This window comes from Bos taurus, chromosome 7 (genome assembly GCF_002263795.3).
Source record: "Bos taurus isolate L1 Dominette 01449 registration number 42190680 breed Hereford chromosome 7, ARS-UCD2.0, whole genome shotgun sequence".
Lineage (NCBI taxonomy): Eukaryota > Metazoa > Chordata > Mammalia > Artiodactyla > Bovidae > Bos > Bos taurus.
This window is the reverse complement of record NC_037334.1, coordinates 108,484,790-108,500,265: the sequence shown is the minus strand read 5'-3', so window position 1 is coordinate 108,500,265 and position 15,476 is coordinate 108,484,790. Positions and strand designations below refer to the sequence as shown.

At 38.9% G+C, this 15,476-nt stretch overlaps 1 protein-coding gene across 2 annotated transcripts in view; it reads left to right on the top strand.

The window, feature by feature from the left end:
- The window catches only part of PJA2 (praja ring finger ubiquitin ligase 2), a 72,699-nt gene that overhangs the window by 12,614 nt on the left and 44,609 nt on the right, over nt 1-15,476 (top strand). For both annotated transcript variants that reach the window (XM_059888080.1, NM_001100340.1), the window contains 3 exon segments: nt 7,670-7,787; nt 10,820-11,020; nt 12,695-13,745. In XM_059888080.1, coding sequence (XP_059744063.1) covers nt 7,757-7,787; nt 10,820-11,020; nt 12,695-13,745 — 1,283 coding nt within the window. In that variant the 5' untranslated portion in view covers nt 7,670-7,756.

Sequence of the window (15,476 nt, the reverse complement as noted above, 5' to 3'; positions counted from 1 at the left end):
TTTGCAGTTGTAAATACATATAAGCAATCATTTGTGCTTGTTGATAGAAAACATGAAAAATCTAGAGATACATTAAAAATAATATATAAGTGTCAGACATAATTAAAGTATAAGCTTAAGTTGCTAATAGTGGATTCTTTAGTAATCTCTTGGGATATTTACTTTGCCTTAGCCACTGAAAATGGAAGGATGAGGTAATGTTAGGAAGCTAGGTTTAAATGTAATTGGTTCCAGCATATATGAAGCTGCTTTCTGGTGGCATTTGTCAGCGTTTGTCATAAACCTATTTTGTCATGGAGTTTTTATTTTTGAATTTATAGCTTAAGTGTGGTAATAATTACAAAGCTTTGTGTGACTAAAAAATTATTTTACTGAAAGGAAATATGGGCTAGGTAATTATAAAAGTTTGTTTTAAGAGAAATTTTAAAAGCCATTTCTAGGGCACTTTGATATATGTAAAGCTAAATATGGGAGAATACAAAATAAATATTTCAGTGAGCTTGGAAGAGTAATTAAGACTTCCCCCCCTTAAAATAGTTGGATCAAGCTGTATTTGTTTCTGAACTATTGTTTGTTTTGTTCTTTTTTTTTTTTTAATATATAATGTTATCTGAGCTTTAGGTGTTCAACATTGTGATTCAACATTTGTGTTCATTACAAAGTGATCATCACCAGAAGTCTGGTTACCATTCATCATCATTTACTTGACCCCTTTCACCCCTTGTGCCTAGCCCCTTAATTAGCTTTTCTGTTTCTAAAAGGACACTTTAAAAGTAGATTATTTCTAGGCAGTCTAATGAATGGGCTTCCGTGGTGGCTCAGACGGTAAAGAATCTGCCTGTAATGAGGGAGACCTGGATTCGATCCCTAGGTTGGGAAGGTCTCCTGGAGGAGGGCATGGCAACCCACTCCAGTATTGTCTGGAGAATCCCATGGACAGAGGAGCCGGGTGGGCTTCGGTTCATGGGGTCGCAGAGAGTCATTTCTCAAAGTGATCATGACCAAAAGTCTAGTTACCGTTCATTACCATATACGTGACCCCCTTCACCCATTTTGCCCACCCCCTTAATTAACTTTTTTGTTTCTAAAAGGACACTTTTAAAGTAGATTATTTCTAGGCAATCTATTGAATAGGAGAAAATATTTGCAAATCATGTATTCGATAAGGGGTTAATATTCAAAATGTATAAATAATTCATGCAACTCAATAGCAAATACTAAGTAGATGTTTTTCCAAAGAAGACATACAGATGGCTATCAGACACATGAAAAAATGCAGAGCGTAGGTGCTAAGCAGCAGTGCAGACATTGTCAACAAGCGAATGACGCATGTAATTCATTTTACACTGTCATCCCCAACATGGTGCCTCCCAGGTTGAGAATAAGTAGGTCTCTTACAGGGAGAAAATGCACTTTTGTGAGCTGGTATTAGAGAATCTTTATGGTGGTAGATGGACGCATAACTTCAGAATCTAAACACAGGTAATTTAAATTGGTTGTATTTATTATCTAATACAGGATAGTTTTGTGCAGTAATAGACCTGGCAGCTCAGGATGTGTATTATATCATAGTTTCTGTGGGTCAGACACTCAGGAACAGACTGACTGGATGGTTTTGGCTCAAGGCCTCATGAGGGTTACAATCAAGATGGAGCTGCAGTCATAAAAAGCCTTGAATGAGGCTGAAGAATCTGCTTCCTAGATGGTTTATTCTCATGGCTATTTCCAGAAGACCTTGGTTTCTTCTGCCTTTTGGCAGAAACTGCCAGTTCCTCATCACATGGGCCATTCTGTAGGACTACTGAGTGATCTTACGGTACAGCAGCCAGCTTCTCTGAGAGAGTGTGAGCCGAGAGAGTGAGGAGGAAGCCACAGTATCTTGGGCCTGAGTCTTGAACATCACATAGTCACTTCTATCACTTTGTCTTCATTAGAAACAAGTTACTGAGTATAGCCCACACTTAATGGGAACAAATTAGGTTCTGCTTTTTTAAGAAGTATCAGAGGATTTGTGGACACGCTGTAAAACCACTACATTATTCTAACAGGTATGGTGATATTGCACAAATGAGTAGCCTACATTACAAAAATAATAGTAATAAATGTGAACTTTGAATATTATACAGGCTGGAGTATTAGTTGACTACTCTGGTGTGTGCGTGCATGCATGCATGCCAAGTCACTTCATTTGTGTCCGGCTCTTTCTGACCCCATGGACTATAGCCTTTCAGGCTTCTCTGTCCATGGGATTCTGGACAGAGTTGCCATGTGCAGGAGTGGAGTTGCCATGCAGAGGAGAACTGATCCTGAAGGCGGTTCACGGTGTAGCTTGGTGTGTGTGTTCAACGTCAGTGGGTATTGTGGTCATTTAGGTATGAGCACGCATTATTCTGTGTGCTGAAGTCTGTTGCTTTATTACTATTTTAGATTTTTAGTTTTCTGAATTACTTCTACTACTAGCTTTCACTTAATGTGTGTGAGTTGAAACTTGAATCTAAGTATTCCCAAGTCTTAGTCTCTTCTAACTATATTTCCGTATTTCCATCAGAGAAAGGGGATTGTCATGCATTCATTCATCCCTTCATTGACAGCTGTTTAAATATGCATCATTATGTTAGTATACCGACACAGTTCATTTAATAGACATAACACACTTAAAGCAAGGCCTTTGTCTTTAAATTCACTCTTTCAGCTCTGCCGTGGGAGGGTAGAGCCCATATTCAGGCTTTCCCTTGTATTCTTTTGAAGATTGTTCCCATTACCTATCTAGAACTGCTGGCATATTATCCTAGTTAAGGGGTAAAATGATGACACCTAAGTCAATAATTGGAAGATCTAGAATTAATACTTCCCTGATTAATTCCTTTAATTCTTAGACAACAGCACATTTGTATAGTTTTTTTTGTTTTTGCAATTAGGAAGAAGTATGTGAGCACTCTTAAGAATTTGAAATGAATGATTGTCACAAGTAGAGAGGAATCATATGTTATTATTAGATGAATAGTACTAGCAAAGGAAACATTTCTTTAGAGAAAACTGGAGAGACCAAATGTTCCCAATAAACTTTACATACAAATCTGCCACTGATGAATTAATTGTTTTAATCTTGACGTATAACTATGGTTTTTATTGTTCATCTTCTGTTCTGTTTTCTTTTCTCTTTCATACTTCAGAGATAGGAATGAGTAGCCCTGTTGTAGGACTTATCTATGGGAGAAGGCAACGGCAACCCACTCCAGTACTCTTGCCTGGAAAATCCCATGGATGGAGGAGCCTGGTGGGCTGCAGTCCATGGGGTCGCGACTGAGTGACTTCCCTTTCACTTTTCCACTTTCATGCATTGGAGAAGGAAATGGCAACCCACTCCATTACTCTTGCCTGGAGAATCCCATGGATGGAGGAGCCTGGTAGGCTTCAGTCCATGGGGTCGGTGAGTCGGACATGATTGAGTGACTTCCCTTTCACTTTTCACTTTCATGCATTGGAGAAGGCAATGGCAACCCACTCCAGTGTTCTTGCCTGGAGAATCCCAGGGACGGGGGAGCCTGGTGGGCTGCTGTCTGTGGGGTTGCACAGAGTCGGACATGACTGAAGTGACTTAGCAACAGCAGCAGGACTTATCTAAACAGCTGGCCTAGATAAAATAGAGATAATTGATATCCACAGAGAGATTCAAGTTTACATTTTATTTGTAAGACAAGAACCACTATTGAAAATGACAATGATGATAGAAGAAGCAGGGAACAAGAAACACAAGAAATCTGAAAAATTATTGTAGAGAATATTAGAAAGCCAGAAATATAAAAGTACATGAAATCTATCATTTTGTACATTGAAAATGAGAAAGAAAAGTTTAGAGACAAAGAATTAAACTCTGTGGGCCAAATACAGAGAAAATAAGGAAAGAAAAAAAAATGAGAAAATTTTATGTAAGTCTTTAAAGCAACCCTACTATGCTATGTGATAGAAATTTTTTAAATGGCCAAAGAAGGTCCTTGTGAAATATAGAATACCATTTCTTGAGAGAAGATCCTAGTTATTCCATAAAGAAAAATTGCTTTACTTACAAAAGAATGAGAAATAAACTGACAGGGCAGTTTCTTAACAGCAACATGGGCCTCTTAGAAAGCAGTGCCCTTTAGAGGTTGGAAAAATGATTTTGTTTTGAACAGAAGTCAAGAGTGTGATGGAAAGAGGAAATATTTTGATATGCAAAGACTCAACTTTTACCTACTTACATAAAATTGCTAAAACAATTACTTGAGAATCTACTAATAAAGACAAAAGGAACACACCCCTGTTCCTGAAACAAGGTAAAGAGGAGAGAACGTGGGTTTCAAATCAGGGGACCTAACTCAAACCCAACCAGAAGATAGCCCAGAAGTAGTCGGGTCTTGAAAGCAAGCAGACTTAGTTTCTATCAGGCAGTTGGAGGGCTCCAAAAACAATCTTTTAGAAAGAAATGGATTTATGTTGAAAAAAAGTATGATTAAGAAACAGGGAGCTTTTAATGATTTCTGTACTCTTAGCACTTCTCTCTCTCAACGGCATGCTTTGACGCGGCTTCTGTGTTCAGCGTTCTACCAAAGACGCCATTGTCAAGAGCTCCAGTGACCTTCCCTGTGGCTCGGTCTGGGGTCAGTTACAGATCCTCGCCACGCTTTTCTTGTAGCAGCAGTTTGGCCCAGTGGATCAGTTCTCTGGTCTGAAGTGCTTTATTCATTGGCATCCACACTCCTAGAGTTTTTTTGTTCTCTCACCTGCCTCTCTCACTGGTTGGTTAGTTTTCCGGGTACTTCTTTTCCCCTGACCTCTTAATTTTAGGGGCCATCTCTAACAAACCCTTTTTGAATATTAATCTATATCCTGATAACTCCCAAATTATACTGGCAGTTCAGAATTCTCCAGTCAACTCCAGCCTCTTATTTAACATTTCTACTTGGATATCTAGTAGATACCTCAGATTTGACACATCCAGAAGTAAACTAAGTATACTTTCTCCAAACCTGCTTCTTCCACAAATTTCCTACATCAGGTAATGGCCTGTCTGTTTTTCTAGTTGCCTGGGCTGTAAAACTTAGGAATCAACCTCAGATTCTGACCTTACTTCATAACCTATATCAGAAAATTTTGTTGCCTCTGCTTTCAAAATATATCCACAATCTGGTAAATTCTCACTGCCTCTATTTTTACCCTGGTCCAAACCACTGTGATCTCGTGTCAGTATTTTCATAGCTTTCTAACCAGTCTCCTACCTTTGACCCTGTTCCCCTTCAGTCTAAACACAGTAGCCAGAGTGTTCCTTTTAAAACAAGTTAGGTAATGTCTCCTCTGAGAACTATTTGGTGGTTTTCCATCTCACTAAGAATAACACCTACATTTCTTATATTGGGCTTCCCTGGTAGCTCAGCTGGTAAAGAATCTGCCTGCAATGCAGGAGACCCCAGTTCAATTCCTGGGTTGGGAAGATCCCCTGGAGAAGGGAAGGGCTACCCACTCCAATATTCTGGCCTGGAGTACTCCATGAACAGTCCATGGGGTTGCAAACAGTCAGACATGACTGAGTGACTTTCACTTTGACTTTCTGGTCTTACCTTGTAAAGACTTATGTGATCAGTTCCATTTCACTCCCCCATCCATAATTTACTTTCTGACCTCATCTGTTACTTTCTTGCTCATTCCACCCCAGACCTTCTTGCCATGGTCACTTCTGGGAATCTTCACTTCAGAGTCTCCTTTTATACTGCTGAGGATGTTCTTTCCCACACATGGGGATCCCTCTCTCACGGGTATTTGCCCAATGATCCCTTCTTGGTGAAGCCTTCCCTAACTATGCTGTTTTAAACCACATACTCCTAGCAGTTCTTGAGTCCCTGCTCCGTTTTGCTCCATGGATGTTGTCTGTGGGCTTCCCAAGTGGCTCAGTGGTAAGGAATCTGCCTGCCAATGCAGGAGACACAGGTTCAATCCCTGGATGGGAAAGATCTCCCTGGACGAGGAAATGGTGGCCTACTCCAGTGTTCTTGCCTGAAAAAGTCCCATGGACAGAGGAGCCTAGTGGGCTCCAAGTCCATGGGGTCACAAGAAGACTGACACCACTGAGTGCCTGAGCGCGCACACGCACGTGTACGGTCTAACATTTATTTCTTGTTTGTTTTGTCTAGTATCTGTACCCCGTACTACAATTTTAGGAGGGCTTAAGATGGCAGGAGTATTTGTCTATTTTGTTCATTTTTATATCTTCAGCACTGAAAATAGTGCCCGGAATATTGCCTTATTTCAAAGGAAAGGCTTTGGATAAAATATCCATGAACTTAAATCCATGGCCATCCTTTAAGTCTGCCATGTATTGTAGTGTGAATCTGTGAAGATGCACGTTATTGCAGATTCTTTTTGTTATTAAAACAGTATTAATCAGTTTGTATTTTTGCCAGTATGGCAGGATTATTGTTTGATATTCCTTTCCCTTTTAGGTATTGTTAACAATCTGACTTGATTCAGCAATATTAGAGCAGTACACAGCCTATTGCTGGGGTATAATTTATATGGAGAATGTGTATGTATACTTTTATATGTGTTAATTTATAGCTAGCTGTATGGCTAGACAGATAGCATACAGATTGAAACTAATTTTCAGAGCTGTCATCTTCTAATAACTTTAAGTTGGTGGTGGGCAGTTAGCAGTAGCTCAGGTGTTAAGGTGTTGAAATAAAGAATTAAGCTCTTGCCAAACTTTAAAAAAAAAGCACAGGTTGTAACTTTTAAAATACTAAATAAATGGATTAATTTGAAAACATGAAGTTTTTATATGTTACATGGTAAATTTTGTTTTCCTGATTTAGAATAGTTTCTTCTTTGGCATTAAAATATCTGGTCAGTTGACTATTCTAATAGTCAATTTATCATTTTTTACACTTATTGTCATAAGCCATTATACACTTTTAAATGAAGTTTGTGTTCTTAGGGTTGACTTCTTTTAACAGTGGCAGAGCTAAGGGAACTTTAGTGTTTGATGGAGAAGCAAAGATAGCATAGTTTGTATTAGATGCCCAAAGTACCATATAACATAAGTTTGGTCACATACCCCAATCCACACTTCTAATATATTTGCTTGCTGCTGCTGCTGCTAAGTCGCTTCAGTCGTGTCCGACTCTGTGCGACCCCATAGACAGCAGCCCACCAGACTCCTCTGTCCATGGGATTCTCCAGGCAAGAACACTGGAGTGGGTTGCCATTTCCTCCTCCAATGCATGAAAGTGAAAAGTCAAAGTGAAGTCACTCAGTCGTGTCTGTCTCCTAGCGACCCCACGGACTGCAGCCCACCAGGCTCCTCCGTCCATGGGATTTTCCAGGCAAGAGTACTGGAGTGGGGTGCCATTGCCTTCTCCAACATATTTGCTTATGTACTTATAAATTATTCATGTATTATCATCATTGTCTTTCTTAAGGATGATATGTACTTAAGGCAAGGTTTTCTGAGAGGATACTAAATGTTTTCAAATAGCCATCTTCATAGTTTTGAGATTTTTTTGATTGCCTTATCAAATCCAGTATATATTATTGTGTTGTTATGGGCAAGTTAAGAACTTCACTAGAAGTGTTAGTTTTGGCATTTTGTTTTGTGCTTCTGCTTTATTAATGTTGTATTTAATCTGTGGTTTCTTTGTAGGAATCTTCTGCAGCTTATCCATTGTGTGAGTAAAAACTAAATCACATCCATAATTCCACTGAACTGGGCACACGGAAACTGCCATATATGTCACAGTACATTGAAAAAGAGCCAGCAGGTAAGCAAAGTCTGTGTTGGTTACTGTAGATTGAGGACTTCATATTTTCCCCTCTGGATTCCTTGTGTACTGTATATGATGTTTAATTTTGGTATTATTTAAGGCCAGTTTCAATCCATGTACTGAATATTTATAAAGCTTAATTTCTAATTTTTTATACAGTCAGATCAGATCAGATCAGTCGCTCAGTCGTGTCCGACTCTTTGCAACCTCATGAATCGCAGCACACAAAAATGAGTATAAATAGAAATTGTTATATTTTCTTTTCCTACCCCCTTGGCATCTATTGTGGTTTACACTTTGGAGACTATTTATTTGGAGATGTTGTTAAAGATACTGGTTCTGGAGTCATCAGTTTAGTTCACTCGCTCAGTCGTGTCCAACTCTTTGTGACCCCATGGACCGCAGCATGCGAGGCCTCCCTGTTCATCACCAACTCCCGGAGTTCACCCAGACTCATGTCCGTTGAGTCAGTGATGCCATCCAACCGTCCCATCCTCTGTTGTCCCCTTCTCTTCCTTCCTTCCATCTTTCCCAGCACCAGGGTCTTTTCAAATGAATCAGCTCTTCGCATCAGGTGGCCAAAGTATGGGAGTTTCAGCTTCAGCATCAGTCCTTCCAGTGAACACTCAAGACTGATTTCCTTTAGGATGAACTGGTTGGATCTCCTTGCAGTCCAGGGGACTCTCAAGAGTCTTCTCCAACATCACAGTTCAGAAGCATCAGTTCTTCAGCGCTCAGCTTTCTTTATAGTCCAACTCTCACATCCATACATGACTACTGGTAAAACCATAGCCTTGACTAGATGGGCCTTTGTTGGCAAAGTAATGTCTCTACTTTTTAACATGCTGTCTAGGTTGGTCATAGCTTTTCTTCCAAGGAGAGTGTCTTTTAATTTCATGGCTGCAGTCATCATCCGCAGTGATTTTGGAGCCCAGAAAAATAAAGTCAGCCACTGTTCCCACTGTTTCCCCATCTGTTTGCCATGAAGTGATGAGACTGGACGCCATGATCTTAGTTTTCTGATGTTGAGCTTTAAGCCAACTTTTTCACTCTCCTCTTTCACTTTCATCAAGAGGCTCTTTAGTTCTTCTTTACTTTTTGCCATAAGGGTGGTGTCCTCTGCATATCTGAGGTTATTGATATTTCTCCTGGCAATCTTGATTCAAGCTTGTGCTTCATCCAGCCCAGCGTTTCTCATGATATACTCTGCATACAAGTATGACAATATACAGCCTTGACGTACTTCTTTCCTCATTTGGAACCAGTCCGTTGTTCCATGTCCAGTTCTAACTGTTGCTTCCTGACCTGCATACAGATTTCTAAGGAAGCAGGTCAGGTGGTCTGGTATTGCCATCTCTTGAAGAATTTTCCACAGTTTATTGTGATCCACACAGTCCAAGGCTTTGGCATAGTCAGTTAAGCAGAAGTAGATGTTTTTCTGGAACTCTCTTGCTTTTTCTGTGATCAAGCAGATGTTGACAATTTGATCTCTGGTTCCTCTGCCTTTTCTAAATCCAGCTTGACCATCTGGAAGTTCACGATTCATGTATCGCTGAAGCCTGGCTTGGAGGATTTTGAGCATTACTTTACTAGTATGTGAGATGAGTGCAGTTGTGTGGTAGTTTGAGCATTCTTTGGCATTGCCTTTCTTTGGATTTGGAATTTGTGCTTAGAAGCAATTATATTTTTTATTTTAATACCCTAAAACAGAAATATGTAACTTTAATTTACTGATTATTCCATATACTGTGAGGAAATATTTTGTTTATTAGTTCCTGCATTATATAGGTAAAGTCCAGGTGACTAAGCAAATTTATTATATGTGTAGATGTGAGATAATGGCCTACTTAGTAAAAGATACTAATCTTTGCTGTTATATATCCCTTAGGCATCAGAACTTAGTACTTGAGTTGTTCAGATGTTTTTGACTTTTCTTACCATGCGTATAACATTGGTAGTTTTGAAAAGTTTGACTTGGTTCACCACTGTTTTCTTTTGGAGAGTTTTACTTGACCCTGATCTTTGGGATATATTTTATAGTGGTCCAGTTGGTTCTTTGTAATAGTACAGATAGCATTAAAGAAATTACTTGTGAGAAACCTAGACAGCATATTAAAAAGCAGAGACATTACTTTGGTCCGTATAGCCAAAGCTGTGGTTTTTCCAGTAATCATGTGTGGATGTGAGTTGGACTATAAAGAAGGCTGAAGGCTGAAGAATTTGTGCTGCTTTTGAACTGTGGTGTTGGAGAAGACTCTTGAGAGTCCCTTGGACTGCAAGGAGATCCAACCAGTCCATCCTAAAGGAGATCAGTCCTGGGTGTTCATTGGAAGGACTCATGTTGAAGCTGAAGCTCCAGTACTTTGACCAGTTGATATGAAGAGCCATTAGAAAAGACCCTGATGCTGGGAACGATTGAAGGCAGGAAGAGAAGACGATAGAGGACGAGATGGCTGGATGGCATCACCAACTCGATGGACATGAGTCTGAGCAAACTCTGGGAAATAGTGAAGGACAGGGAATCCTGGGGTGCTGCAGTCCATGGGGTCACAGAGAATCGGACACGACTGAACAACTGAACAGCAATTTGACTGGATTTTATTCACTTTTAATGTCATTGAAACCATTATATTATATGCGAGTAATTCACTCAACAAATTTGTATTGAGCAGTTATACATAAGGTATTTAGATAATTTGAAGGATCATTCTCCAATCCTTTAGCAGCTTTTACAGTATAGTAATTTGGCATGTGGAAAAAATTTGGAGTAGGTTATGTTGTAAAAAGCTGCAATACCTTAAAGGAATCAAGAAAAGATATTTGGGGGAGGGATGAAGGGGGTCACATAACTCAGAAAGTAATATTTCATGCTTACTTTTCAAGTTAGTTTTATGTTACTCGTAAGGGGCACTTGGTGTTCAGTAGCATGTGATTTGACAGATAATAGCATGCATATATGTTGAAACAGTACCCCAAATGTCACAACGAAAGCCATTGCTGTGCCTCTTATTTTTAACTCTGTTTTTCAGCAATGGATCAAGACTCTAGCAAGACTGCCTGGCCGAAACCAGCAGGAGGATATCAGACAATCACAGGCAGGAGATATGGCAGAAGACATGCATATGTCAGTTTCAAACCGTGTATGACCAGGCATGAAAGAAGCTTAGGTCGGGCTGGTGATGACTATGAAGTGTTGGAACTGGATGATGTTCCAAAAGACAATTCCTCAGGTATGCAGCCTGGAGTTATTTAAAAGCTGTTAATAGCGATGTAAACATTGATCTTGTGATGCTTGAAATAGTAAGTGGATTTTACGTGTGTCTTGAGTATAAATGCTGTACATTTCCTATCAAGAATTTCTATTTTAAATTTTCTATAAGCTTAATAGTATATACATAGAAGAAAGTGGAATATGGCCAGTCGTTAATCTGTAACTGCATTGTCATTGCAGTGATTACATTGTCACATCATTTCGCCAGTGGAAATGTTCAAGGAAAAAAAAATTTGTTTTTTTTAAATGTGCACTGAGTATATTCTCCCCTGCATATTACATTTAAATAGCTTTTTTTGTTGTTTGGTTTTATTTGTATCTCTAAATAATTTAACTTGGTTATTTTGATATTTTTAGAATCATTATATAAAATACAAAATTATATAAAATCATTATATAAAATACATTATATAAAATACAAAGGTTATTTAATTAAAATGCCTTAATTATTCATTACTCAAAAAGTATTTTGCAGGTATCCATGTACTGTGGCTTCCCGGGTGGCTCAGTGGTGAAGAATCCGCCTGCCAGTGTGGCGAGGCGGGTTCGATCTCTGGGTCGGGAAGATCTGGAGTAGGAAATGGCAGCCCACTCCAGTGTTCTTGCCTGGGAAATCCCATGGACAGAAGAGCCTGGTAGGCTGCAATCCACGGGGTCGCAAAGAGTTGGTCACACTTAATAACTAAAGAATAACAACGATCCATGTACTGTAACTACACATTTTTGGACTGGAATGTCAGTTTCTTTTTATCCTGAGCAAACTTGATAATTCTAGGGTTGTTTTTTTTCTGTCATTTATGTTCAAGAATATGAATTATTAGCTAAGGTCATTCTGCTAAAGAAGCCTTTTTGTGATATGACAGGACAACTTTATTTATAATTTGTAAAATTTTGTTTCGACAGGTCTTGGTGTCTTTATTTTTTCTAGTTATACATTAGTGTAAAAGATAGTTGTGCTGGAAGTAATTTGTAAGGTATATAGCATTTTACTCTTGTCTCATAGTTCTTAGAAACTATGACAAAGAGAATCAATATATTGACTTTTTTGTTGTTTTTCAGTCATAGCTGTAACATAACTGAAGTTAACTCATTGTAGATATGTTATAACAGTTCATTTTGGGGATAGAAATTTTAATATTATGTATCTAGTGACTGAGATATAATTTTCTGAATTGACATATAACACAGTCTCATTTCTGTTAGATCTGCCGTTCTTATAGCTATTATAAACACTTTAAAGAAATCTGCATGTAATAAAATAATTTTAAGTTTGAATTGCCCATTCCAACAACTGGAAGAGTAGATTGATTACCCTGTGACTTCTCTCAGGTCTCTCATTAGTTTGTCTTTTAAATATCTTGTTTAGAACGTTTTAAGTATTAGGATTTGGGTGAAAAACCTGCAGAAGATGTCCGAGAGAGAGGATATTGAGAGGCTATACAATGGCATAAATGAACTCATAGGGTAACCAGTCTGCCGCTCCCGGTTAAGTTAGGGAGTGTAGAAGCACCAGTCAGAGAAATTCACTCATATTCTCAAATAGGTAATAATTGGTATGGTTTTTAGTTAAAGAGTCATTATTCATGTTATCTAAATTAGCCCCTCTAAATATGTTTTCTTTTGTTCTGTGAAGGTTCCAGTCCACTGGATCAAGTTCATTCTTCTGTACCCAGTGACCCTTTATTTGAAAAAAGTGAAGCAGAAATTCCCATTTGTGATACAGCATTGAACCAAACCATTGAGAGCACTCCATCCTTTGCTGCAGTGCGTCATAGCGAGGAAGGCAGGGAGCCCTTAGGGAGCAGCACAGATCTGCACAGTCACTCTGAGGGAGAGTGTACTCCAGGAGTCTGTAATGCTTCAGGCGTCCAGCATGGAGTTACATTGGCTCATACTGACTCTTACGATCCAGACGGCAGACACGGAGAGGATAATGGCCATCTTCAGCTCTCTGCAGGCGTTGTGGAAGGTGGCAGCTATCAGGCAGCACTGGGTGATATGGTATTTGAGCTGGAAAATGGAGAGGCAGAGGCATACACTGGTCTCTCACCAACAGCTCCCTCTTTCAACTGTGAATTAAGAGATGCGTTTGGAGAGGTAGATTCAGCACCTTTAGTGGAAAGGTCTACTGATAATACTGAGTTTGTCAGTCAGAACAACCAGGAATTTCAGACGTCCTCTTCTGAAGATGAAGTGGTTAGAAAGAAACAACAAAATAATACTAGCCAGGAGAGACAAAGAGAAAATTCAACTGAAGATTCAGCCTGTGCTCCCAGGCATATTTGCAGTGAACAAAACACCACTGATAGGGGCAAAAACCAGGGCAATTCTCTTGAGCAGGTGGTGAGGCCCAAAGTTAGGAAAGTGATAAGTTCAAGCCAGGTGGACCCAGAATCAGGTTTGAATAGGCATGAGGCCAAACAAAGAAGTGTTCAGAGGTGGAGAGAGGCTTTGGAAGTTGAGGAAAATGGCTCAGATGACCTCTTAATAAAATGCGATGAGTATGACGGAGAACATGACTGTATGTTCTTGGATCTGCCTTTCGCAAGAGTCACGCAGAGGGACACAGAGGATCGCCAGCTAGCAGCAGAAAGCGGAGCCCCAGCGAGGCAAGGGGCTGTGGAGAGCACGTTTTGGAATGGCTGTGGGGATTATTACCAACTGTATGACAAAGATGAAGACAGGTGAGTTTTGTGCAGTGCTTTGTGAGATTGTATAGTGAGCAAAGTGGTTTATTTTCTAGTACCACTTACCATTGGAAAAGACCCTGATGCTGGCAGGGATTGGGGGCAGGAGGAGAAGGGGACGACAGAGGATCAGATGGCTGATGGCATCACCAACTCGATGGACGTGAGTCTGAGTGAACTCCGGGAGTTGGTGATGGACAGGGAGGCCTGGCGTGCTGTGATTCATGGGGTCTCAAAGAGTCGGACACGACTGAGCAGCTGAACTGAACTGACTGACCATTTATGTTTGGTGGATGGGCTCTCTGGCATGGTCATGGAATTAGCTATTTTGACTTAACACGTATTTTTATTTACCCATTGCTAACCATGCATACTGGTTAGTTTTTCACAGAAACGCTCTCTGAGGTGTTTCAGTAGTTTATGGATCTTAAAAGTTCAGGTAATAACTATTCATTATTAAAAAAAGATAGTGATACTAATTATTTCAATTCGTGGTATTTCAGTTAATACTGATAAAATGCAAGGTAAACATTTGTTGTATTTTTAAAAATTTCTAAATGTTAAGCCAGTCTGGATTTAAAATGTGGTTAAGATCAAGGAAATTTTGGTTGATAATATTGTGTTAACTTTGCCAATATTTATTAATATCACCTGTTTATTCTTCCTGTTGCTGTTCCTATCAGTTTATTTTTTATTTATTTTTATTTGGCGTTTATTTTTCATTAGTAACTTTATGTGGTACATTTGTTATTTTCCACATTTGTAGATGAAACTGAGACATAAAAGTATTTACTAACTTCCTAAGGTCACAAGCTAGTAAAAGGTGGACCTGGAATTTGATTGTCTACTTACTAACTCCAGGCCCTCTGTTCTTCACCACTGTAGTTTACTGTTTTGAAGAGAACATATAACTTTTCTTATAAGAAGCATTCTGATTCCTCTTCCATAGATTCCTTTTTTTCCCATACTGTAAGACAACAGAAAGAACAGAGAAATGAAGAATTTCTTTGTCCAGCTGCTGACTTTTCAGTACCCCAGAGTCTAGACTTTTATCTATTCTTTTACGCTTGTGATAACCCTTGGAATGCTCAATTGCAGTGTAATTTCAAGATTTTATCAATTTAAAAAAATAGTTTTTTGTTTTTTTTTTTTTAACTAGAAAGTTCTGCAAAGGAAGAAATTTATCCTTGTGAATATGAATGCATTTTATATATTTTCTTTCACATCATAAAATTAATAAAATTGTCTTGATTTTTTTGGGGGGGATGTATAAATTAAGCTTCCATAATAAAGCATATGTAACTTGTAGAAATAGTTGAAATATTTCTACTGTTGTCTTGAAGTTAAGAACTTGTGCGTGACTGACTTCTGCTTTTTCAGTTTAGGTGCAGTCTTCTATCCAAAATCCATAAAGTTCTAAAAACAGAAATTGACCACAAAACCTGACTAGTCTTGATTGCAGATCTAGATCTGAACTAAAATTAGGCCCTTTTTCAAGTATTCATACATTTTACTGCAGAAATATGAAAACATTTGATTTCTGGTGCTGGCTTAGACTCCATTGGTAATGTTAGGTAGTATTTCTAAATCTTGCGGAGGGGAGGTTGAAGTTCTAAATTCTGAAGCGTACTCAGCCCTAAGGTTTTTGGATTGGATTGTGAACATCTGTTAGACCTTTAGATTACTGTTAAAAACAACTTAATAATCCTAGATATCTTATGATTTGAA